The 26,868-nt window shown below is 42.4% G+C and overlaps 1 protein-coding gene and 1 pseudogene across 3 annotated transcripts in view; both read left to right on the plus strand.

The window, feature by feature from the left end:
- epas1b (endothelial PAS domain protein 1b) overlaps positions 1-26,868 on the plus strand; it is a 143,832-nt gene that overhangs the window by 65,849 nt on the left and 51,115 nt on the right. For 2 of the 3 annotated variants that reach the window (XM_078229683.1, XM_078229685.1), the window contains exon 2: positions 10,407-10,597. In XM_078229683.1, coding sequence (XP_078085809.1) covers positions 10,407-10,597 — 191 coding nt within the window. The remainder of the gene's footprint in view (positions 1-10,406; positions 10,598-26,868) is intronic. The other variant, XM_078229684.1, reaches the window with a different exon arrangement.
- On the plus strand, positions 1,935-2,053 carry LOC144504908 (5S ribosomal RNA; annotated as a pseudogene).

Below are 26,868 nucleotides of genomic sequence, written 5' to 3' on the forward strand. Positions count from 1 at the left end.
AGACAAAAAAAACAACACAGCTTTGAAACGAACGTTTGAGGTGCAGGCTTGCGAACACAAATAAAATGTTTCATCAGTTACTCTTTAGAATAAATCATGAATGCGAGTGTCTTGGTTCAATTTTGCTACAAGCAATGAAGAGAGGAAGCTTTACTCCAATATGATTAACGATGTTGTATTAAAGGTGCAGTCCCTATTACTTACAGTGTATAAGTTGGTGTTATTTTGATCTACCCACTGTACATGGTGGATGGTTAAATCAAAACGATAAGTGGGCAACATATTTTTTGAAAAACAGGAAATATTACTTAACAACTCATTGTTAGCAGTTGCATACAGAACCTCATCTGACATTTTAATGAGATGTGAACAGCTGATCGAAACGACTTGCAGCCCTGAATTTAGTTGAAATCAGCAGAGCGTTTTCTCATTGGTAATATGAGAAATATTAATATGTTATAAATGGTGTCCTTGTAAATGATGTCTTTAGAAATGGTAAATGGTTAGAGCTATTTGCCCTGATATAAGTGGCTGCCTGTGATAAGCACGGACAGGGTAGGTGGCGAAGTCTATACTTGATACTCAAGACATTGAAGAATGATGCGTAGCTAGCAATCTCAAGTTCTGCCATTGGATCTGCAACTGTCCTGGGATGAGGACTAGCAGTTCTAGATAGGCACCAAAGTTTCATTTACGAGTATTCAAACACAAATTAAATTTTATAAAAGCAAATTACTGCGGATGCTGGAATCTGAAACCAAAAGAGAAAACGCCTGAAAATCTCAGCAGGTCTGGCAGCATCTGTAAGGAGAGAAAAGAGCTGACGTTTCAAGTCCAGATGACCCTTTGTCAAAGTAAATTTTGATTTCCTCTCCGGATTTTGGAGTGAATTGACTTGTTTAGAATTTGCTTTGCCGTGGCTGCAGCATGAAGTTGAAGCAATCTCAAGCTGATTTCACACAACCTATCTGAATTCAGTTAGCGCAACAAACATGGAAGAGGTTGGACCTCACGGAACCAACTGTGGGGGAAGCAGACAAGTTAACATTTTAGATACAAGCTTTGTCAGAACTGCAACACAATTAAACATGGACAGCATTTAAACAGGGAACAGAGGAAAGGGTGGAAATGAGTCAGAAACACATATACAAGAGAGAAGATAGGGGCAGAATGAACTGTGATGTCCTGAACAGAAAAACAGGGGATGGTTAAATAGGGTGGTTAAGACAATGTCATGTACCTTTGGACCGCATGTTTATGTCAGTATAATGTCTAAACCAGTTCACACTGATGCACAGCAATACAACCAGCCTGTAAATGCAAACTAGTGAGGGACAAATATCAGGCAATGAAACAGCTCCTCAGGAGCAGTACCACAGGGGATATAGCAATAAATAAAGGGTAGATTTTAACTTGGCCCACTTTGCAGAAACAAACTGGTAACTGGATCAAAGTAGATGTGGGAACTTAAAAGCATTGAATCAAATGAAAGTGTATTATACTTTCTAAGCTATGCTGAACTGTGTCTAAAATATAACCCCGGGTAGTCACTTCCTGCTGGGTTTTCCCTGCTAAAGCTGTGGACATCTGCTAACATCTCCAAGCTTCCCTCAGCAATGGCAATTCACCTCTAATTGATTGATTAGATTCTAACATTAAAGGAACGGATCAAAATTGCACCTTCGCAGCAGAATAATATCTCACACATGTCATATTTACAATCATCCCGTCGTCATAAAACAGTACATATTTCAACCAAATAGAATAACATGGAGCAAGAGCAGAAAATGCTGGAAAATCTCAGCAGGTCTGACAGCATTTGTGGAGAGAGAACAGAGCTAATGTTTCGACTCTGGAGGACTCTTCGCTCTTTCAAAGGCACTCCAGGCTAATGAGGTTGGCTTGCTAGAGTATGAGCTACTTGATGAGTCCTTGCCTACGGCCATACTAGTCTGAAAACACCCGATCTCATCTGATCTCAGAAATTAAGCATACTCAGGCCTGGTTAGTACTTGGATGGGAGACCGCCTGGAGATACCAGGTGCAATAGGCTTTTATACCTTAAAAGAGATACCTGATGAATCCTAATTGATGGTTAAATCAGGGAACCTATTTAAAGCAGGTGTGTCAGACTCCCAGCCTGCATTCAGCAGGGAGCAACTGGAGAGCTGGCTATGCACTGATGTATGGTGTAAATAAAGTAACTTGGTGACGGGACTTCCGCCTCCGTGGAGTTATTTCAGCCTAATCGGGGGAGGCAGCATTGGAAACAGGGGTAGTCATTGATAGCTACTTGTCTACCCCTGCCTCAGAGCCTCATGCCCCTTCCTGTGTACCCCCACCCCCTTCATTCACCTGTGACCTGGGCCCTTTGGCAATCCTGGCCTCTCTTTGAGTGTATTACTGGCAGCAGCCATCGCTCCCAGTGGCATTGCCTGTAGTGAAGAGCTGTCAGTCTCTCATTGGCTGTTAGTGGGCAGTACTTCCACCCCGCATCCTGAATCACATGGAAAACCCTATATATGTTGACCAGTTAAATACCTGTCAGAGTTAATGTTATGGCTGTTCACTCTAGGCGGGATTTTCCCATCCCGCTGCGGTGAACGGAGATTTGGCTGGGTGCCAAATTCCCTGACTTCGCTGCAGCGGGAGCGTGTCGTGAACGGCCGGTAAGATTGTGCCCAGAACTTAGTCAAGTCTCCCCCTCTGAAGTGACGAGGTTTTCCCCACCAGTTCTGCAGCTAGTGGGCTGAACCCACATTAAATACATTAAATTCTGTATCACACCACTCCTGTGTTTTTCAATGTTTGAATTCTTGTCTGAGTGTGTTTTGTGGTTAATATGAGAGCAAATGGCTCGACCCATTTATCACTTCTAAAGGCATCACTTACAAAGACACCATTTATATATTAAGTGCCCCACTGGTTAAATAGCGACTTACCATATATATTTACCACTGAAAAAAACACACTGCTGATTTCAACTAAATTCAGGGCTGTGAGTTAAATTTTAAAACTTTTTTCATTGTTGTTGGGTGTGTCTGAATGTGGCTGATAGATTAACAGCAAATGGGTTACTGTGGTCCATTGATTAACAGTCTTGCAATGAAATAAGATTATTATATCTGTGCTGTCATGAAATTATGTCACCTACAAGATTATGATATCGTGTTGCAACAAAAACCATTCCACTAAACAACCTTTGGCTCTTTTAATACTGTGCTATCAAATCATAGTTGTTATGTGCAGGTGTACAGTAATAAAGTAGTCTATTTAGTTTAGAGTTTTGCCTCTGATAGGAAGTGTACCATTAAGACAAGTACTTTTATGGGCAGATGGCTGCCCATAAAAAGATACTTTGTCTGGTGCCTCAAATGACAGATATAACCGGTTCCTACCAGCATCACCGCTTTGGGATTGCCATTCCATCAGCCTGTATTATCCTGCCCAAACATGCAAGCAGTGAAACTTAGCTTTGCTAAAGTGCACCCGCATGGAACATGCGTGTCTGTTGCGCATGTACGATTCTATCAGTTTACACTGGAGCAACTGTACATGGGTGAACCTGTTAGGCAATGTCGTCAATTCCACTGAAAAACAACAGCACAAGTGGGAACGGAAGCAATCCTGTAATGTACGTGTGACATTGTAACATGTGGACGGAGGTGTGCACCTTTGGCAAGTTGGTAATTATCAATAACTGAAGAGAGAGCAAAGTGAAGGTACTCAGAATGACAGCTAATACAAGGAAAAGCACAGGAATTAGAGGAGGTCACAGCTCTTAACTCCCTTGAAGAAGACCGAATAAACTTAGCCTGTAACAGCAGCAACAAGACAAATCTACAGATCTCCACTAAGGCTTTCTGGGGGTGGTTTGGCAGGTGAGGGCATTTGGGCACAATGCCATGAGCGCCCTTCCTGGTACCTACCTGTTCACCTGTAGTTTTACCTGTGGCAGTGGAGATGTCGAGGGGCCTTTCTGCCTGTGGGCCGATTGAGGGCTTAAATGACCAGTTAATGGCTACTAAAGAGCCTCCTCCTGCCATTACTGGAATTTAACCCTCGGCGAGCAGAGGCCAGTGTGAAGTCTGGCAGCTTTCACTTCATGGTTGGTGGTGGGCAAGGGGAGGGTAGCTTCTTTATGGACTCCTTGTTCTTAACAGAAGCCCACCCACCCACATGTTCCCAAACCTATGGCTCCCCTCCCCTCTGTCTTATCCACCCAGCCCTCCTTTCCCCCCGCCCCCCTCACAGAGCGTGCCTGCCTCACTCCAGTTATATTTCCCCCATTTACATTGACATGCGGCTCCAGCAATGATGACCATTGGAGACTAGATGCAGTACCAGCTGTGGCCAGTGCTTCTGGTGGTGCTGCTGGGATCAGAGAGCTTTGACTGGCCGCTCTTGAAAGCATTGGGGCCAACCTCTCCCAACGAGGGTGTAATTAACAGTCCCGGCAGTGATTAAATGGCTGCAGGCTAAGCAAGCCAAGCGAGAGAAGTTTCTCAGTGGGGAGGCCAGAGACCACAATCCAGTTTTGAATCCAGCCCTAAGTTATCAGCAGGCATTAGCCAGTTCTTACGCCTTGTCTCACCTTCCCACTCATTCCACAGCAGTCATATATACACAAGCAACACACATAGATAGGATATTGTAATGCGTTCTTTCAGGATTGTTAGAATACTCACTTTTCCCTCATTATTGCTATGGCAATACCATCAGTGGACAAAATGAAACGGTGGACAGGATTCTCCAATTTCATCCATAGACACCCCACTGCCAATGAGAACAGAGAATTGGCGTTCCAGCCAAAACTTCATTCACTTACTGCGGCACTGGAGAATCTCAGCCACAAACGAGGACAGAGATTTTCCATGAGTATCTCACAGCTTTTGACGTTCCCCACTTTAATATTTATAAGCACCAGAACAGCTGGATATCAATCATTGTGGAGACTGAGCAAGATATTTTAAAATTTGTTTATTAAAATTTATTTATTCGTCACAAGTAAGGCTTACAGTAATGCTGCAATGAAGTTACTGTGAAATTCCCCTAGTTGCCACATTCTGGCGCCTGTTCAGGTCAATGCTCCTAACCAGCACGTCTTTCAGAATGTGGGGGAAAGCCGGAGCACCCGGAGGAAACCCACGCAGACATGGGGAGAATGTGCAAACTCCACATAGACAGTGACCCAAGTTGGGAATCCAACCCAAGTCCCTGGGTTGTGCTGTGAGGCAGCAGTGCTAATCACTGTGCCACCATGTCACCCCTATTTCAATTCCCAATGACCAACCTAAACAAAAGCTCGACAAAAGTCTTAAGTTTTAAGACGTTTACTGTAACAAACTATATACTAGTTGGTAACTAATATTCTAAACTACAGAAAAGAAAAGGTAACCCTTATTAATGTTTTATTATGCCCAATGACACACACATATACGTAAAATATACATTATATATAATTTACAGCCACAGGATTACAATGTTTGTAGTAAACCGTACACAGTCACACCAGCTTCCAATAAGTTCAACTCTTTCCTGTTTTGCTGAGTTGTAACATCCTGTGACTGTTGAAGATCCTCTCCCTCAAGTGTCCTGGGGATTTCCAAACCGACTTTCAGTACTAAGTCCCAATCCAATGAGTTTTTCTTCTGGCCTTGCCAGGACAATTCTTCCAGATTCTTTGGATTACCACAGAATACGTCACTCTGACCTGAGACCATCCTCCCGCCCACATTCTGCCTGGTAGCTGGCAGAGGACCAATGGCCTTTTTCACCCTGCTGATTAAACCGGCTGCAGCCCTTTGACTCTGTGAGACTTCTTTCCCTTTCTGTCCAAAAACTATGAGACAATGGATTGCGTCCCCCACCCTCTCCCCAACAGGAAGCAAAGTCAGTATGGAACTGACCCACTGCACACCCGCCCACCCTGCAGCCAAATCATGCTGTGACTGGGCTGCATTGGGGCAGCGTGGGATTTCACCGAGGAGGAAGTCTCACCCTCAGGACCACCAGGAGCATATTAATGGGCACTGCTGAGACTGCAGTCAGGAACAGGAAGGAGGCCAATGGATCTTGGAGCCAGGTTACTCCAGGATCTTGGGCAGGGAGAATTTGAGCAGTTTAAGCAGTGAGGCGGGGGTGCTGTGCTTAATAGAGCAGGTAAGTATGAAGAAAGTGGGGTACTATCTTAGGGGGCTATCCCCCAATCTGTAAAGACTGGCCCACGATCAGAAAGGCCATCCCCAAAATATAGTACCCTCCTAAATGTTCTCTAAAAAGATGGTCTCCACATTCCCATTCAACTGCCCACACCAAACATTTTATGGTGTGGGCAGCATATAATCAGTGTCAGTCAAGCCCATTTGACTTTTGATTATTTATTTAAATATAGCAAGGAGGTTGCCAATTTTGGTACCTGTTCATCCTCCATATTATGGGGGTGAAAGGAAATGTGGTGGGATGGACACATGGCCTATTTTATGTGCACAGTCACAAACACACCTGGTGGGGGCATGTGAAATGCGGCCCAGAAAGTTGGTCTGCAGTCCGCTCCTCCTGCTTTTGTTTTCAGGTGTGACGACCTTGCGCCTTTGAGCCAGCAGCTTGTAGTTTACATGCTTCAAAACAATGAGGCCCCAGTCTCAACATCAACCCAGCAATACAATACTCTGTCCTTTAATTGGGACTTAAAGCAGTTACCCTTTAGCGCACTAATTTCCAACCAGAATTACAACTAGAACACAGATCCAAAGAAAACAAGTGCAGGAAAGATTTTCAACGAATACCTAGTGGGACTATTAGCCACACAATTTTTCAGGTTCTTGCTCACTTTAAATCGTGTCACAGAGGAGCTAAGCAGACCCGAAGAAAATTTTATTTGTTACAAAGTGTTGAAGCACAGGAGGTGGCACAATATCAATCTATATCAGCATTTATTTTAATTACATGACATAGGTTTCACCCTGGATATTCAAATGAACTTATAAAATTGCTATATGTTTCCACACACACATATTATTGTTATATGATTTCACTCTAAATAATAAATATATTAAATATGATATCTAGCCATGCAGTGTATATTATATTGAAATGTAAATAGTTACAAGTGAGCCATAATCATGGCACCAGCTGTTGACATCTGAACAGGGGTGGCACGGTAGCAGAATGGCTAGCACTGCTGCCTCACAGTGCCAGGGATCCGGGTTCGGCTCCTAGTTTGGGTCACTGTCTGTGTGGAGTCTGCATGTTCTCCCCATGTCTGCGTGGGTTCTCAGTGCACCCAAACAGGCACTGGAGTGTGGCAACTAGAGAATTTTCACAGTAACTTCATTGCAGTGTTAATGTAAACCTACTTGTGACACTAATAAATAAACTTTTCCGCCCACAGTCCGAAAGACATGCCGGTTAGGTGCATTAGCCATGCTAAATTCTCCCTCAATGTACCTGAACGGGTGCCAGAGTGTGACGACTAGGGGATTTTTACAGTAACTTCAGTGTTAATGTAAGCCTACTTGTGACACTAATAAATAAACTTTAAAACAGTCAAGTTTAGTGAGATCTTTTGTTGTTTGCTGTTTTTGATGAACGGAAATGCACCACAGCAAACTGAAAACAGTTCTGTAGTCCCCTGAGTCTCCATGTAGCTCACAAAAGGGTATTAAAACCCTTTGTGTAAAGCCACCAAAATGTTAAGGACAGAAGGTGTTTAAGAAGCAGTTTTCTCTCTTCGCATGATTACCTAGTAAATAAACCCCAATAGAATTAATTATCCAAAAAATTATACTTTAGAGAAAAAGGATCCATTTTGTTGAGTTAAGAAACCCCAGGCAACAATACTAATCCTTATCCTACCAATTAAGTAAGAATTGTGTTTGCCTGGTTCATTGACATTTGCTAACTCCTGTAATTTTAAATTTGGTGTGCCGGCATCACCTCTATTTCCTTTCCTGTTCTTGTAACATTTGAACAAAATTAGTCAACAGTGCCATATTTTGTGAGGCTACTTTTAAAATTGAAAGAATGCATTATTTGAGTGAAAGTTAATGAAATATTTGTGCTGATCAAGACTCTTGGGGTGCAAGGGAAGACTTTTCAATTTCAGTTTTCCAGTGTCACTCGCAAGACTTTGCCGGTCAGGCAAAACACAGTTTTAAGATTAAAGAAAAGTTATTGTGGTTTCACGGAGGTGCAATCTGACCACTCCCATGAGATAGTAATATTTAATCCATTGCATTGAGAATCCTCTTGCAAGAAGTGTTAATCCATTTATTTCAAAGGATAACCTCATATTTTCAGCAGACTTTATATATTTGAAAACTGATTAAGCTAAAATGGAATTCGGTAATTTAGTAATATCCTGGATAATTGCATCCCAAGAGAATCATCCGAAACTGGTATTAACAATTCCATTGATTTGATTGTCACTTTTAGATATTTGACCTGGGTTTAAATCCAACCTGGAATGATGCCTTTCTCTGGGGATCTTCATGTAATACTTATTTAGTCCGAGTCTCCCGATGAGTAAGGACCCAGATTGCAAAGCTATCCATAGTCCAACAGTAATTGGCACAAAATTGTCAAACATCTGTAAGGATGGCAGAAATGGAAAATGTTTATATTCAATCACTGGTAATAGGAGTTGTTGTTCTGAGGTTCGAGTTAAGGACATGTTGGGACCAAGAGAGGGATGTTTTGCTCTACATCTGACTCTAAGGAGTACTTGAAGCTATCTAAAAGGGTAAAGGTATTCTAATACTTAGCATTAGCACTCCTTATTTTGTGAAAAGTAGCTTGGCACTTGACCTCACCTCAGTGAACACGTATCGGGCTGAATTATATGAGGCGCTAGATTCCCCGCCCCCCTTCCCCACTAAAAATTCAGCCGGCTGAAGGAACAGCAGCTGCCCTGCAGCCATTTAAAGGCCTGCTGGCTGTTAATAGGCTGGATATGAGACTGCTGCCCTTCTGAATCAGGAAGTCCCATTTCAGAGGGCTGCTGGACAGTCAGGTACTGATAGTTCTCCAGCACATAAGGGCAGAGGTGTCCGCAACTGGTTAGGATTTGTGTCTATGTTTGGGGGTCTTGCTACTTACCAAGCTGACAGGCCCCAACAAGATTGCAGGGAACTGAGGTTTGAGAGGTTAAGGTGGCAGGGCAAACTTGACGGGAACCCTCGGATGCGGGGGAGAAGTCTCATTGAAGACAGACCTCCACCATCAACCCGCACCCACCACCGGCTGAACTGGCCATATGGTGTGGGCCTTTCTTGCTGCTGCGGTGAGCTAAGGCACTTAAGCTGGTATTAGGTGTCTACTAAGGACGTCTAATGGCCCAGTGGCGGGTGGACTGCCTGACACCAACCCCACCACTGGTATAATTGCGATGGGGGCAAGACTGGGGGGTTAGGCAGTGGGAGGCCATCTATTTGATTTAATGAGTCATGCCGCACCCCCAACCACCTTCAAAACTGTCGGAGGGGTGCCTTAAATCCAGCCCACTGTTTGTTTCTGACATTCATAACACACGACAGAACTTGTAAAATTGAATACATTGCGAATGTAAATCCAGTTATGCATGCTGTGTGAAGGTTTCCTCTGGGCATGAGATTAACCACGGCACGGGGTGGCACGGTGGCACAGTGGTTACCACTGCTGCCTCAGAACGCCAGGGACCCGGGCTCAATTCCCGGTTTGGGTCACTGTCTGTGTGGAGTTTACACATTCTTCCCTTGTCAGCATGGGTTTCCTCCGGGTGCTCCGGTTTCCTCCCATAGTCCAAAGACATGCTGGTTAGGTGCATTGGCCATGCTAAATTCTCCCTCAGTGTACCTGAACAGGCGCCGGAGTGTGGTGACTAGGGGATTTTCACAGTAACTTCATTGCAGTGTTAATGTAAGCTGACTTGTGACTAATAAATAAACTTTAAATTTTAATCATAGACATTTTTACAATGTTGTTGATTTAGCACACAGAGAAAAATGCCACATAAAAGTTTTGATTTGATTATTGAGACAGACAATTTTTCTTTGAAAGCTACATGGTTATTTTTACAGGTAAAAGTTGCACAAAATCATGTAGGGAGTAATGTTAATGAGTATGGATTGTGAATTAGGGACTGAAGAGTCAAGGGGCATGATGATGTCAATCCCACATCCCCCGCCCACAGTGACATCAGTTTGAGGGCTAGCTTCAATCCCGGGGGAGGCAGATGGTAGACTATTGATAAGTGAAGATTGGACAGCCTGGAGGTGCCTGCAGGTATGTTGTTAGTTCTGGATTTTGGGAGGAGTTAAAAGCAGCTTCTGTTCACATAATTAACGTGTCTGATTTATGCACCCGTGATGTTGTGTGGAATTTCTGGTTTGAGAGCCCCGCATTAAACTTGCAATGTTTGCTTTCAGAAGTAACTCAGAGAGGAGGAAGGAGAAATCAAGGGATGCAGCAAGGTGCAGAAGGAGCAAAGAGACGGAAGTGTTTTATGAGTTGGCTCATCAGCTGCCACTGCCACATAATGTCAGTACACACCTGGACAAAGCATCCATCATGCGCCTGACAATTAGTTTCTTACGGACTCGAAAACTTTTGAGTTCAGGTAAGATTAATAAGAAAAGAATCTTGAATTAATGCAAAACCTGTTAAGATAATACAAAATAAATGAAAGTTAAAAGTAAACTCCTGTATATATTTATTAGTATAAAATTTTGTTCTACCACAGATTCCCATCGCAAGCTAGCCATGTATTATGAACCTAGTATTTGAAACTGTGTCCCTAGTTGGGAATTCTTTTGCAGGGGATATGTATCAAGGATTCTGATGCCATTCCACTTGTTTTCACCTGTTAAAATGAGTGGACAGAATACTGGGAGAAGCTGATACCTGCTACTGGAGTGTGAGACTTTCCTTTGTCCGATTTTCTGGTGTGTGTTGTTGGTGAATGGAGCAATATAACATAATATTGACCAAATATTGAAGTGCAGCTTATGAGATAGGCTGGCTGTGCTTAATGTTGATAAGTCACCAGGCCAGATAAGGTGCATCCAACTATACTGAAGGAAGTAACAGTGGAAATTGTAAAGTACGAACCATAATCTTCCAGTTTTACAGAAGACTGGAGAATTGCAAATGTTACACCTTAGTTCAAAAAGGGTGTAATGATAAGTTCAAAAAGGTTGTAAGGATAAGTCCAACAACTATAGGCTAGTTAGTTTAACCTTGGTGGTGGGAAAGTTTTTCAAAACAATAATTTGGGATAAAATTCATAGTCACTTTGTCAAATACAGACTAATTAAGGAAAGCCAGCACAAATTTGTTGAGAGCATGGGGAGATGGTGGCATAGTAGTAATATTGGAATGGCACAGTGGTTAGCACTGTTGCCTCACAGCGCCAGAGATCCGGGTTCAACTCTGGCCTCAAGTAGCTGTCTGTGTGGAGTTTGCACGTTCTCCCTGTGTCTGCATGGGTTTCCTCCTGGGGATCTGGTTTCCTCCCACATGCCATTGATTTGCAGGTTAGGTTGGTTGGCCCCTCACTGTCAGGGGGACTAGCAGGGTAAATATGTGAGGTTACGGGGATAGGACCTGGGTGGGATTGTTGTCGGTGCAGACTTGATGGGCCAACCGGCCTCCTTCTGCACTGTTGGGATTCTATGATTCTATGTCACTGGGGTAGTAACCCAGAGCTTCAGGCTAACACCCTGGGGACGTGGGATCGAATCCCACCATGGCAGCTGGTGAACTTAAATTCAGTTAATAAATCTGGAATTGAAAACTATTCTCAGTAAAGCTATCGTCAATTCTCATTAAAACCCATCTGGTTCACTCATGACCTTTAGGGAAGGAAATCTGCCATCCTTGTCTTACACGTCACTCTAGACCCACAGCAATGTGGCTGATGCTTAACTGTCCCTGAAATGGACCAGCAAGCTGCTTAGTTCAAGAGCAATTCAGGATGGATAACAAATCCTGGCCTTGCCAGTGATGCCAACATCGCATGAATGAAAAGAGCAAATCATGTTTAACTTGCTTGAGTTTTCTTGAAGAGAAAGCGGAGAGGCTTGATGAGGGTAAACGTTTCATGTGGTATACATGAACTTCCGAAAAAAAAATTTGACAAAGTGCCACAGGACAGGCCTGGTACTAAAGTTGAAGCCCATAGAATAAACTAACAGTGGCAGCAGAGATATGAAGTTGGCAGACTGACAGGAAACAGAGTGTGGTTGTTTTTTAGACTGGAGGAGGTTCAGCAGAGATGGGCTTAGCACCACTGATTTTCCTCATCGACATTAACGGCTAGACTTGGGTGCACAAAGCACAATTTCAAAATGTTCAGATGACCCAAAACTTGGAAGTAAACTGTGAGAAGGGTAGTGATAGACTTCAAAAGGACTTGGATGGTCTGGTGGAATGGCTGGACAAGTGGCAGGTGCAATACAATGTGGAGAAAGTGTGAAATGATTCATTATGGTAAGCAGAACAAAGAGAATTAATATAAAATAAAGTGCTTATTTCTAAATGGGATACAGGAACAGAGGCAATTTTGAGGTATATATGCAGGAATCATTGAAGGTAGCAAGGCAGGTTGTAAAAGCGCTTAATAAATGTACTGGATTCTGGGCTTTATAAATGGGGGCAATGAGTACAAAGCAAAGAAGTTATGATGAAAAAGAAAAATACTGCAGGTTCTGGACATCTGAAATAAAAACAGAAAATGCTGGAAATACACAGCAGATCTGGCCACATTGTGTAGAGAAACAGAGTTCAAACTTTTAGGTTATGACCTGTTCTGATGAAAGCTCACAACCCGAAACACTATCTGGGATTCTCCGGCCCCGCTCCCACCACCAGCGAAAATGGAGGATTCGACAGTCAGCCAAATCTTCATTCACAGGAATGGGGCAGGAGAATCCCAGCCGTGGGCGAGGTCGGAGAATCCGGCCCATTGTCTCTGTTTCTTTCCACAGGCGCTGACAGATTAGCTACGTATTTCCAGGATTTTCTGCTTCTGAGCTTATGATGGATGAACCTGTATAAAAAAACAACAGTTCGGCCTCAACTGAAAATTGTGTCCAATTCTGGGCACTGCACTGCATTTTAGAGAAGGAATGATTCCGAGATTGAGGAACTTCAAGTACATTGGATAGCTTGGAGAAACTGGGGTGCTCTTTTTAGAGAAGAGGAGATTAAGAGCAGATTTGGTAGAGATGTTGGAAATCACCAGGGTCTGTGTGGAGTAAATAAGGAGAAAATATTCCCATTGGCAGAAGGATTGAGAGTCAGACGGCACAGATTTAAGGTGATCACATAAGAAAAAGCATAAGAACAAGGAGCAGGAGCAGGCGAATTTGCCCTTGGAGCCTGTTCCGCCATTCAATACGATCATGGCTGATCACATCTGAGTCTCTACTCCACTTTCCTGTTCGTTCACCATAAGTCCTTCAAACCTTACGAATTACAAATCTCTCCACCTCTTCCTTAAATGTAGTCAAAGTCCCGGCATCCACCATGCTCTGGGGTAGTGAATTCCACAGACTCGTGACGCTTTGAGAGAAGTAATTTCTCCTCATCTCTAGTTTAAATCTGCCACCCCTTATCCTAAAACTATGACCTCTTGTTTAGATTGCCCCACAAGAGGAAGCATCATCTCCTCCCATTCTTCTAAACTCCAGGGAGTAGAGACCGAAACTGCCCAATTCTCCTTGTAAGACAAACCTCTCACCATGGAATCAATCTTGTAAACCTGCTCTGAACTGCCTCCCTCCTCAAGTAAGGGGACCAAAACTGTACAAAATATTCTAAGTGAGGTCTCACCAATGTTTTGTAAAGTAGCAGCAACACTTCACTACTTTTATATTCTATTCCTTCAGTAATAAATGCCAAGATTCCATTTGCTTTCCTTATTACCTGCTGTATCTGCATACTAGTTTTCTGCGATTCATGCACGAGGACACTCAGGTCCCTCTGCACCCAATGGAGTTTCTCTCCATTTAGATAATAATTTGCCTTTGTATTTTTCCTACCAAAATGGACAACTTGACACTTATCCACGATAAACTCCATCTACCAAATTTCGTCCCATTCTCTTAACCTATCCATATCCATTTGTAAATTTCTTATTTCATTATCGCAACTTACTTTCCCACCTATTTTAATATCAGCTGCAAATTTGGCTATGGTGCCTACTATCCCTACATCCAAGTCATCAATATAGATTGTAGATAGTTGGGGCCCAGATTGGCAAAAGAAGCAACGGTGACATGAGGAAAAATCTTTTTACCTAATGGGTGGTAAGGATTTGAAATGTTCTGCCGGAGGTGAATTCAGTCACGGTCTTTCGAAAGAGGATTGGATAATTATCTGAAGTGGAAAGAAATTGTAGGGCTGCCGGGAAAAGGCAAGGGGAATGGGGCGAGATAATTTGCTCTTCCAGTGGGCTGTCACGGACATGACAGGCTGAATAATCTTCTAATTTGCTGTAACCATTAGTGATTCTATCAGTAAAGATTTTGTAGTGAAGTGATTTTAGTGCAGACGGTTTCATATTTGAAAATAGATGCGGCAATCAGGAACATACCTCAGGGGTAATTTTCTAGCAAAATTAGTTGTGGTGAAACAGTTCCAATTGCATTTTGGCAATTGGAACTTTTGTTCATTGGTAAAAAAAAAATCACACACACATGCTGCCAGTGATTTTAACTCACTGGATGCAAGGTTGTAGCCACGCTTCCCACTGTATTCCTGAAACGTTCTGCCGGAACGTGAGGTTCTTCCTTACCTGTGCCTACTCCGAAAATCATAAAATTATTCCCAATAAGTAAACAAATAAATCAGAAAATTATCCTTAACAAGTGATGCACGCAGAATGTCGTAGTTGGTGTGGGTTATATGCTGAAAGCTATAGCATTCTTTATTAAATTGGCATTCCCCCTCGGCCAACATTATTGCCAAGCTTAGATTAGCAGTTGAAAAAAGCTGCTTTTTAAAAGAACATATTTTTATTGAAGATTTTTCATTTTTTACAAAGAACGTAACAAACTCTCAAAGATTGGTACAGTGCTGCCAGATCACTTCCAAACAAGTACATGAAGGAAGAGACAGAAAAATAAAATATCAATACAGTTAGTTTGGATTATGTTTTGAAAGTAATGAAAGGATATATCGAAGGATGTGGGAGATATCAGGATAACAGGATGCAGCCACTATTGGCTGCGCGATGCACAACCAAACTCACAGGATAGCAGCAACAGAGCCACAGAACTTATGTCTTTAAAGTGGCTACTGCCATTGCCTTATTCAACTATTCTCCAATAGTGGGGACGAAGGGAAAACCAAAATTTAGCCAGGATCTTCCCAGAGCATAGCACAGATTATACACATCGGGATCAAATAATTATGGGTTGTGCATCAGGATTTTTAAAAAAAGATTAAAAATGAGTAGCCCCAGAGCTTGTGAAAACACGACCACTCTCGCGCTTACATCACACGACCTCCTAAAGGCTGCTTTTTAAAATACATCCAGTGCTTTGCCCCTTTGCATTATAAAAATTATGAAGGATGTTTGATAATGGGATAACAACAGAAATGTTTTGTTTCGCTATTCTCTGCAGGGGTAGAAGTATGCACAACCTAATGCTAAGCCTCTGTCTTTCTAAATGGGGCACTGCATAGAGTGACAGCGGCTTGCATAGAGGATACTCCCTCTGTCTTCACCTCCCTCCCTGCAGGCTTCTACTTAGCACCTGCACACAGGGATGTGGCTATGGTTAATCACGGTAGCATAGAGGTTAGCACAGCTGCCTCACAGCGCCAGGGACTTGGGTTTGATTCCCGGCTTGGGTGACTGTGCGGAGTCTGCACGTTTTTCCCGTGTCTGCGTGGGTTTCCTCTGGGTGCTCCGGTTTCCTTCCACAGTCTGAAAGACATGCTGGTTAGTTGTATTGGCCATGCTAACTTCTATCTCAGCGTACCTGAACAGGCGCTGGAGTGTGACGGCGAGGGGATTTTCACAGTAACTTCATTGCAGTGTTAATGTAAGCCAACTTGTGACACTAATAAATGAACTTTAAACTTTTACATACATATGTGGGAGGATCAAGACTATGAACCCAGGTATCAGCACTGTAGTGCAGTATTCTGGTGCTCCAGCACACTGCAACCTAACATCCAATTAGAACATTTTAAAGAGAAATATTGAAATGTCTTATGATTTCAACTCATAAGTAAATCAGGGAGTTGTAACTTAACTAATACTGCCGGGGCTATAATTGAAAAGTATCCATAATTCTGAAGTTGATTTAGTTTTTATACCAGTAAAAATGACACATTTTTATTTCCTCAGAGATTAGAAATCTGATAAAGATAATGAAAAGATTTAACCCCAGGATTTATTCCAGCCTGTGTCTTTGAACAGCTTATAACACACTTATCTTTGTTGGTTCTGAATTCCCTTTGGCACCAAATCAGTGGATAACAATTGTGTTTTTCTCTGCGGTCAATCTAATTATTCCGAAAAATAACTGTGACCTCAGGGACTGTGGTTTTCAGATGTATTTAGTGTTGAAACCTGAAGTGCTCTGATCGCGCACAACTTTACACTAGGTACATCTCACAAAGTGGGTTCCTAATTTAAGGTGAGGTGTTTTGGGGCAGTGATGTATTAATACACTGCTTTTATGACTTTCCATCAGGAAAGGTTTTACAGCCTCTCGCTGGTGGGTTTGTCAGGTCTTCCAACTGAGTGAGTGCCGGAAGCCTCACCTCCAACCAATCAATGCCCTTTGGAATGTCAAGTGTCTGCGAGACAGCCAGCGTTGGGGGAGGGGGGCAAGGGGGGAGGGGGGGGCAAGGGGGGGAGAGCAGTGTGTGTAAGTGTTCCCCACTAATTCTTTGGGTGGGAAATCCCACCATCTGTTACATTCTGCTCATAGCCTCTGACTGAACCCAGTGTGGACAAATATCTAGGGTTAGAATTCTTGCCTGCCCTCTCAGTTCAGACAATATAGGTAAATTCTAATCCCATTCAGAAAATTAAGATAAAAGGTAAAACCGCAAATGTTGTAAGTGAACCATAAAATGGTCAAGATATACAGCAGATCAAAAGCACCCGAAGGGCAAGGATAGTTTAATGGTCCAAGTGTTCACAGCTTAGCTTTCTTTTCTTGGATTCTGGCCAACTTGCTGTTCATTTCTAGTACTTTTTTTGTTTTAATGCTGTCTAACCACAAATAAGAAGGATGTTTCTTACAATCATTCAATAAAACAACAGCAAAATAGATGACAATTGCCATATATATTACTATTTAGTAAAACATATTCCCTAAGGTTTCCTTTGGAAAGACTAAACAAAAGAGAATGGAAAATAAAAGGGAAGTATGATGAATTGGTCCACAAAAATCATTCTGCCCAATACAATGTGAACTATGAATGAGTGTAGCTGGCATCAGGAAAGTGGCGTTTATAAATTTGTCGAAGAAATGTTGTTTACACCTGCATAATTTGTTGTGTACTGCTAATGTTAGGTTGTACAATGAGTTTGGGAACAAAAGGAAACTGAGTTTGGTACTTCCAGGAATCTTAATTCAGTCAACATCTTGAAACTTTATTCATTGATGCTGTGAAACTCTTGATTCAGATGTTTGCATGCGGTAACCTATTAATGTGTGAGAAAGGACTTCTAACAGTTCTCCAATGCAATCCAAAAATTACCACCAAATTGATCATTCTTGAGCTTCTACTTTTGACTTTAAAGTAAATCCATTGATGATGTATTTTACTTTCCAACCAGGCACAACTTGACATGTTACTGTTTAAATAGCTCAATAACGTGGAGATGAATCCATGATTTCCGGGAACATGACTAGCAGTCATACACTAGGAATAGAAAGTGAGAGGGGAAAATGAATTTTCAGGTGCTGCATTAATAGTACTTGTTAAAGGTGAATTATAAACACAGCTGGTTTGCTGTAACTCCATGGTGTTGCTACATCTTGGAGTGGCAGGATGTGACTAACAGGACACATAGGGCCAAATTTTCAGGACAATTCCCTACTCCGCAAAAATGACTTGGGAGAAAATGCTGCAGATCTTCATTTTCATTCTGGGGGAGTGGGTGCAGGTTTTATCAGGTGTCACCCCCAGATACAGTGCAGAGGCAACCACAGCGGCCCCTGGGTGCTGGAAAAGCCCACCTTTAGTGGACGTTGTCCCAACTACAGTAAAAAAAAACAGCTTTCCAGCCTCCCCCCTCCTCCCACCCTCCCCCATCACCACCCGCAAACTCTCCATGCCCCATCTATGTCAACACATGACACCCTATGCCCTCCACCCGCCTCCCATGACCCTTATACTATCTGTGCCAACCTCTGACCCTCTACCTGTCATGGAGCTCCCCCTTATCCTTTTCCTCAAATGCCTAAAGTTCACGAATCATATTTTAGACATCCCATTATGGAATTTGGATCTGTTTTAAGGCAGATGTGCTTTTATACACGCAGTTACCTCCATGAATTACAGGTGTGCAAATTACAAACCCCCACTTTATCCCCGCCACCCTCCCCCTGGTGAAAGTGGTGGGTGCCGGGTTCAGGATGGGGATTTCTGGAGTCAGGTCGCCAGTGCCATTTTGGCTAAGGTGCGAATCCCTCTGAGCTTTGTGAAAATTAATGCCACAGTGAATTTCCGACCCCAATTGTGGAACAGTGTTGAGCAAGAGACTCTTGGAAAGCAGGAGCCAACAGATGGGTCTGAGTGGTGCACGCTGACTCACTTTTTAATTGTCTCTATCTTTAAAGAAATTCTTCTTCAGACTATCCCAGTGAGACAAGCTGCTCCATGTGGTGAATCTTATGGTGCAGTGTTTGACTTCACCGGTCTCTAGATATTGACAAAGGGTCATCCAGAGTCGAGACGTTGGCTCTATTCTCTCTCCACAGATGCTGTCAGACCTGCTGAGATTTTCCAGCGTATCTTGTTTCTGTGTTGAAAAATATCTAACTTGGACTAAAAATGACAGCTCTAATGACAGAAAGTGAGTTAACAACAGGCAGTTAATTGGTTAATAGAGTGAAATTTTGCAGTGTAGTTCAATTGGCTGATGAGCGAGATTGATCTTGATGAGAAATATTTTTGTTGTTAGGAGCTTCGCTGAATCAATTACTGTTGTGCTCACTTAGAAAACAAGTTTTTATTACTGGGGCAAGTACTGAAGGTGGTGATTATTTACTCCAATAAGAAATTCAAACAAACAGATTTAAATTTGTAAAAACTATTAAATTTAACATCCAACTTCATGACACCAGTGCTTTCATCCATTTTAATGCATCAAACAACTTGAAATGCATTATATAGCACAGTTTGTGGCACTTAAATCAACTTTTAAACCTCCCAGAAAGCAAGGGTCAGCTTTTAGGCCCCGTATAAAATGTGAACTGTTGGTGCGGGTGGTCGCCATTTTGAAAGTGAAAAGAAAACACCAGGAATTCAAGTTATGTCAATGTGACATATTTTATTGAATGAATTCATTCTACAGGGATACATTTAACCATAATCAAAATGTTTCAGAAACCCATCAAATTCATTTGTCTTTAGCACCTGACGCAGATGCATCAAATTCATTCTGAATCAGCTTGGCTATGGCATCATTGTCAGGATTCCACTCTGGATCAGATTTTGTGCTTTTGTTTCCGGATTCATCCCTTGACGACATGTCATCCTCCTCTGCATCCAATGAATTGGACATTCCACCTTATTTGAAGGATCTGATCACATTTTGTACTTTAATATCATCCCACGACCTGATGACAAAACCATCCCAAACTTGAGCAGGGCAGCACAGATTAGTGGATATGGTCTTCAGGGCCTCACCACACATACTGAGTAATGCCTTTCCCCACTAAAGCGTTCGGGAAACAAAAGAGGTTCTCTTTGTTTAATAACAGATCCGTGCTGAGGTTAACTGAGGTAGTATGATATGAGAATGCGAGGAGGGAAGGAATTCAATTGAAGGAACTGTGGCTCCTGAATTAAGGACTAGATTGAGATTATTATCGCAGGAAATTAACTGGAACAATGGTTTTATAATAATACTTCCACGTTCTACACAGAAGGTACACAGTGTGACTGGAAAAATGAAGAAGGATTGTTTTAACATGCTTGAAGTATAGAGTTCTTCTAAAGATTTTTTTATTTTGTTTTGATTTCCCTTCTGTCTTTAAATTTAACCCCAATCTCCCTGGACTAAAAACATCATTTTTGGTTTTCATCCAAGTCAGCCTTGTCTCGGTGCTGATAAGTAAGGGTAACGAGTAATCAATTACACTTCAAGTACTATTAGTTTAACAAAGATTGAAACATTTTGTAGAATTGCCGAGACATTTATTTCAAGCCATTTTTAAAGGAATCATGGATCAAATGTTCAGATATGTTCAACAATTATAAAAAGAGTGGCCAACTTTCCGATTTCTACCTGCTCATCACCTTATGCAGAAATGTTGTCGTTTGTTCATAATTCTATTCTTGACCCGACACACTGATGTCAAAAGTCGAGCTTAAAAAAAACAATGACAAAAACAAAGGGAAAAGACTATTTGTGTTTGCAAGTTTGTACAATCTATTTCTGTCAATATTTGTTTTGTTATCGCAGCAAGGTCATTGGCTGCTGGTACCATAGGACGTCATTGCCAAAGTCAAATATGTGCATAGCATGGTGATGCCTGAATATACAGGCACAATAAGAATAACTCTGCAAATGTAATCAAATGCATTTGACCAACCAGCAGAACCACTTCGGTTGGGAGTTTTTCTTTTTCACTGAAATAATTTTCTTTCCAAACACAAGGGACTGATAAGCAGCAATGTGATTCGGATTATTAGCCACAAGGAGCATTAAGGTTGGAACATGAGATTAGAACCACAATAAAATTAAATAGGTACAAAACATTGAATTTTGTTTTTATTTACCCCACTGCCCTTTTAGGTCTCTGTGCATCACAAATTATTTCCCGGGCAGACAATAACCCTGTCCACAACCTGTAATCAGGCCTTTGGAAATAGCTGCTATGATGTGTGTAGGAACAGCTTGGGATGATTGCACCTCCTATTTTTCTCTCTCTCAGTATGCAGGAACCCTATGGCTTTGACTGTCCTTATCTGCCGTGACTGAGACATTACCACACGGGGTTTTGCTGGGGTAAGCCCTTCTCCCCAGATTCCACTGTATGAGATTAAAACCAGTTAGGCCTTTTTTGTTCACTCTCCTTTTTGCAAAGAAACTTCACTTTTGAAGGGGCTTTTCCATTGAGCCTGAAAGACCATTTAACCGAAGAAGATGGATTTTGACGGCAGCCACAGAACTCATTAAACCTTCAGTACCTGGCTTTCATTTGAGTCTTGTTGGTCCATTTCCAAACTGGTTGGGCGCTGTCTATTTTTATCTCTAACTTTGATGTAAACAGAGTTAAAAATAAAGTCCTACTGGAAGTCTGGAAGCAGAACAGCTACATATTAATTAGCACCAAGTAGGAGATGCATAATTCAAAATTATCATTGACTGATAACATGGAGAACTCTCCTTTATTTAATTGAGTCTCATTTGATTCTTTGGCCTGCAAGGAATCATATAGGTTCCTTAAATAATGTAGAGCACAGCAAAGAATAAATATTTCATTCTGGAGGCATTCACGTCTTCTCTTTCAAAGTGTTATTCTCATGACACAACTCAGTAATGTTGTCCTCCCAGCTGGCAGTCCTACCAATGGTTAGGATTTGGGGATATAGTATTGTCCCATCCCTTTCCCATTTCTCTTCAGGTTTGTTACCCCAACAAGGGATGCAGATTCTCTACTCTCGTATCATGTTTTCCTCTCTTTGCTAATTTTAACAAAGAGATTAGTTGGCCACATTTGGGCGGCACGGTGGCACAGTGGTTAGCACTGCTGCCTCACAGTGCCAGGAATCCGGGTTCAATTCCGGTCTTGGGTAACTGTCTGTGTGGAGTTTGCATGTTCTCCCCATGTCTGCATGGGTTTCTTCCGCGTGCTCCGGTTTCCTCCCACACTCCAAAGATATGCGGGCTAGGTTGATTGGCCATGATTAATTGCCCCTTAATGTCAGGGAGACTAGCAGGGTAAATACGTGAGGTTACGGGGATAGGGCCTGGGTGGAATTGTTGTCAGTGCGGGTTGATGGGCCGAATGCCTCTTTCCGCACTGTAGAGATTCTCTGATTGTTGATATGTGTTTTCTCCTGCAAAAAAAATTAGAAATACAGAGGATAAATTACCTGGAAGTGTAAGTGCAGAATCACTGCAGATAGGAGGGGGGGTGACGGTGACTCAGAAGCACAATGGGCATTGTAGACTCACGATGACACCTTGGGAACTAGATGTACTGAGGCAGAATCAGACTAAATATTTTACATATTTTGAACATATATAGTAAATTTTTTTTTGAGATCAACAGTGTAGCAACTTAGTAATATAAGAGACCTCAATGACATAATTAGCATGGTAATAGAGAGTGAGACACTTTTGAAGTCCATTGTTCCTGTATTGTAGTTAGATCTTCCCTCTCTAAAACGTACTTTATCTGCATTTCCTTAGCTTTCCTTCTTGTATGTTTCCCAATATAAACACAATAATGCGAATGCAATAGTTCTGATGTCAGTGATATTACTAAATCAAGTTTGAGCCCTTCTTTTTGACAATTTTCCTTTATTCTCTCTCTCTTCCTATTTGTCCAAGTTTTAGCCCAACTCCAGTGCGAGTTTCATTAGAGACAGATGATTGCGATTACCATGTTTGTCTTACTCCCAAAATGAGAGGGAATGTCATGATTTAACCTTCTGAACACTTGATAAAATGAAGCAAAGATTGCTTTCTTTAAAAGTAGGCACGACTTCTCACGCATTCAAAACATTTAAAATGTATCTGTCGGACCCCAAGGCCTGTGCACGTCCTTAAGCAGGAATGTGCAGAGTTTCCCATGGCAGCAAGAGCGCAAGTTTGCAGTGAGTGGCAGCCCTGAGTATAAAAGCAGTGTTTCTGGCACAGTTTCTGATGGGGGCAGAAGTGCCTGATTAGGGGTGGGGAGCGGTGGGAGGTGCCTGCACTGATCGGGGGGGGGGGCCTGAGACCTCCGAGGTTGGTTGGGGGAGAGGTTTATTCATGTTCTGATCACAGAACCCATGATCTCAGTGCAACCAGGCTTTGCTGGCGTGTTGACCTACCCCCTCACCCACCCCCCCACCCCACTTGACAGGTCATTTTTTGACAGAGTGTGGTAAGATCTGAAGAGAAAACTAACCGGTTTCTCTGGAGAGAAACTCGAGTTTTTCTCACTGGAACCAACACTCTGCCAAAGTTCTGGCAAGTTTGCCCCCAATATAAACCAGGTGATTCTGCATCAACCTAGGCAGTAGACACCACACGGGTGCACACAAACCCCATCTCATTAAGATGGGGGAACTTACATGTGGAGATAGGACCTGGGTGAGATTGTTGTCGGTGCAGGCTCGATGGGCCAAATGGCCTTCTTCTGCACTGTAGATTCTATGATCCACTATCACAGAGTCTTCCCTTTTCATCTCTGGGAAGGTCATGTCCTGCCGGCAGTGCAGACCCACTAAAGGGGTCAGCATACAGTCACGAGGGAGTGGCTCTGAGAGTCCTCAATGTTGACTGCGGATGTAAGATGAAGTCTCATGGATAAGGTCAAACATGGGCAAGGAAATCTCCGGCTGATCACCACTTACCAGCCTTTTGAACACAACTTGGAAGAAGCACTGAGGGTAGCAAGGGTACAGAACATGCTCCGGGTGGGGGACTTCAATGCCTATCACTAAGCGTGGCCAATTGGCACCTCCCCTGACTGAGTTGGCTGAGTCCTGAAGGACATATCTTCCAGATTGGGTTTCTGGCATGTGGTGCGAGAAGTAACAGGAGGGAACAGTCTAAATGGCCTCAGCCTCACTAATCTATCTCTCACAGATGCATCGATCCATGACACTGGTAAGAGTAGTCACCCTTCCTCCATTATCACTGACTGGAAATCCTGAAATTCTTAGCCTAACATTGCAGGATCACATTCACCTCATGGACTGCAGAATTCAAGAAGCACCATTTTCTTGAGACAGTGAACAACCAGTGACTCTCAACTGCCCTCCAAGGGCAACTAGGGGATGGGCAACAAATGCTGGCCAGCCAGTGACGCCCATGTCCCACGAACGAATAAAAATACTGGCTTGGTCAATAATGTCCACATCCCATGAATTAATTAGTAAGACTATTGTGACAATGTAAAGTGTGTCTTCAAAACAGTTTAGAATATGTTTAGATTATCAGAGATCCCATAAAAGGATGTATTAATAATAAATGGTTGTGCAACACATCATCGTGTCTGAGAGCTCGTCCTCAAAAGGAAGCTGGTGGAGGAGGAGGGGGCCATCCATGGCAAAGTGCTCTGAAACCTCAGGACCATGCACATCCTGTGTAGACAATTAATCAAAGATTGTTTACAGCTGCTATTTTTAAAAGAAGGTTGTTAAACACGACTGAAAGAAAGTTTCAATGCACCTTGAAGACCGAAAAAAACCATTGTTTCCCTTGCAGACTACCGAGGGTGTTCTCAATTGAACTGTTTTTCCTTTGTGACTCCGTCAAATAGGACATTCAGCTGCTTAAAGTGACTTTAAATTCAGTGCTATAGAAAATCTAATATATCAAAATATTTGTGGAAATTTCTAAGTGCACCAAAATATTAGGCAGATGTGGAAAAATGACCCAGTAGAATTATGCAGTAATTTTAAATAAAAGACAAATTGCAATTTTTCCATTCATTCTGAGGATTATTATTCCATAATTTAATGTTTTACGACTAAGCTTCTTGAAGTCCAATTTTTATTTATCATATGCTCCGTATTTCCAGCCAGTACTCGTTCCCTGGGATCCACCAGCTTCAAACAGGTTCAAATCTTGAGCTATTTGCTCTGATGTTGCCCCAGGACATACCAAGAAACTCCCCATTGGTGAGGACAGAGGCGAGCTTGGATACCAGAACAGAGACATGACAAAAACAGCTCCTGTGTGAAATAGGGGAGGACTACACTTTGTTCAATTTTGCCACATTTTGAGTGAGACAAACATTAGAAAATCAGCTGCTACATTTTTGCAGTCTTTTAATCCTCTTATCTTACAAAGTTGGAACAAAGAACAAAGAATAGTACAGCACAGGAACAGGCCCTTCGGCCCACCAAGCTTGCGCCGATCACGTTGTCCTATCTAAACCAACTGCCTGTATCCCTTTATACCTCGCCTGTTCATATGTCTATCCAGATAAATCTTAAATCTCACTAACGTGTCTGCCTCAACCAGCTCACTTGGCAGTGCATTCCAGGCCCCGATCACCCTCTGTGTAAAAAAACTTCCCCCGCACATCTCTACTGAACCTTTCCCCCCTTACCTTGAACTTGTGCCTCCTTGTAATTGTCATTTCTGCCCTGGGAAAAAGCTTCCAACTGTTCACCCTATCTATACCTCTCATAATTTTATAAACCTCTATCAGGTCGCCCTTCAGCCTTCGTCTTTCCAAGAGAACAATCCCAGTTTATTCAATCTCTCCTCATAGCTAATGCCCTCCATGACAGGTAACATCCTGGTAAACCTTTTCTGTACTCCCTCCAAAGTCTCCACATCCTTCTGGTAGTGTGGCGACCAGAATTGGACACAATATTCCAAATGTGGCCTAATCAATATGTTACATAACTGTAACAATTTGACCTGGCCGATGAAGGCAAGCAGGCCATATGCTTTCTTCACCACCTTTTCCACCTGTGCTGCCACTTTTAAGGATCTGTGAACCTGTATTCCCAGATCTCTGTGTGTGTCTATGCTCCTGATGGTTCTGCCATTTATTTTATAGCTCCCACCTGAATTGGATCTACCAAAATGCATCACCTCGTATTTGTCAGGATATAAATTCCATCTGTCATTTCTCCGCCCAACTTTCCAGCCTAACTATATCCTGCTGTATTCTCTGACAATCTTCATCACTATCCGCAACTCCAGCAATCTTAATATCATCCACAAACTTGCTAATCAGATCAGCTACCTTTTCTTCCAAGTCATTTATATATATTACAAACAACAGAGGTCCCAGCACTGATCCCTGTGGAACACAACTAGTTACAGACCTCCATTCAGAAAAGCACACTTCCACCACAACTCTTTGTCTTCTATGGCCAAACCAGTTTTGAATCCAGCTAACTAGTTCACCCTTAATCCCGTGTGATTTAACCTTTTGCACCAGCATACCATGAGGGACCTTGTCAAATCCTTTACTAAAGTCCATGTAGACAACATCCATGGCCCTTGCCTCATAAATAATTTTTGTCACCTCCTCAAAAAACTCAATCAAATTAGTGAGAAATGACCTCCCTCATACAAAACCATGCTGTCTGTCGCTAATAAGACCATTCAGTTCCAAATGTGTATAGATCTTATCCCTAAGAATCTTGTCCAACAATTTCACAATAACTGACGTCAAGCTCAGTGGCCTATAATTACCTGGGTTATCCTTGATACCTTCTTAAATAACGGGACAACATTGGCTATCCTCCAATTCTCTGGGACCTCACCTGTGGCCAATGAGGCAATAAAGATTTACCCTCAAACAGCCCCTCCCAAACAACAGCCTCCAAATCCTGCCTAATCCAGTTGTAGTTAGCCTTCCCCCAATTTAGTACTTTACCCCTAGGACAACACTTGTCCTTTTCCATGAATATTCTAAAACTTACAGAATTGTGATCACTGTTCACCACATTTTCCCCCACTGCAACTTTGATGACCTGGCTGAGCTCATTCCCCAGTACCAGATC

Source organism: Mustelus asterias, chromosome 15 (assembly GCF_964213995.1).
Source record: "Mustelus asterias chromosome 15, sMusAst1.hap1.1, whole genome shotgun sequence".
NCBI lineage: Eukaryota > Metazoa > Chordata > Chondrichthyes > Carcharhiniformes > Triakidae > Mustelus > Mustelus asterias.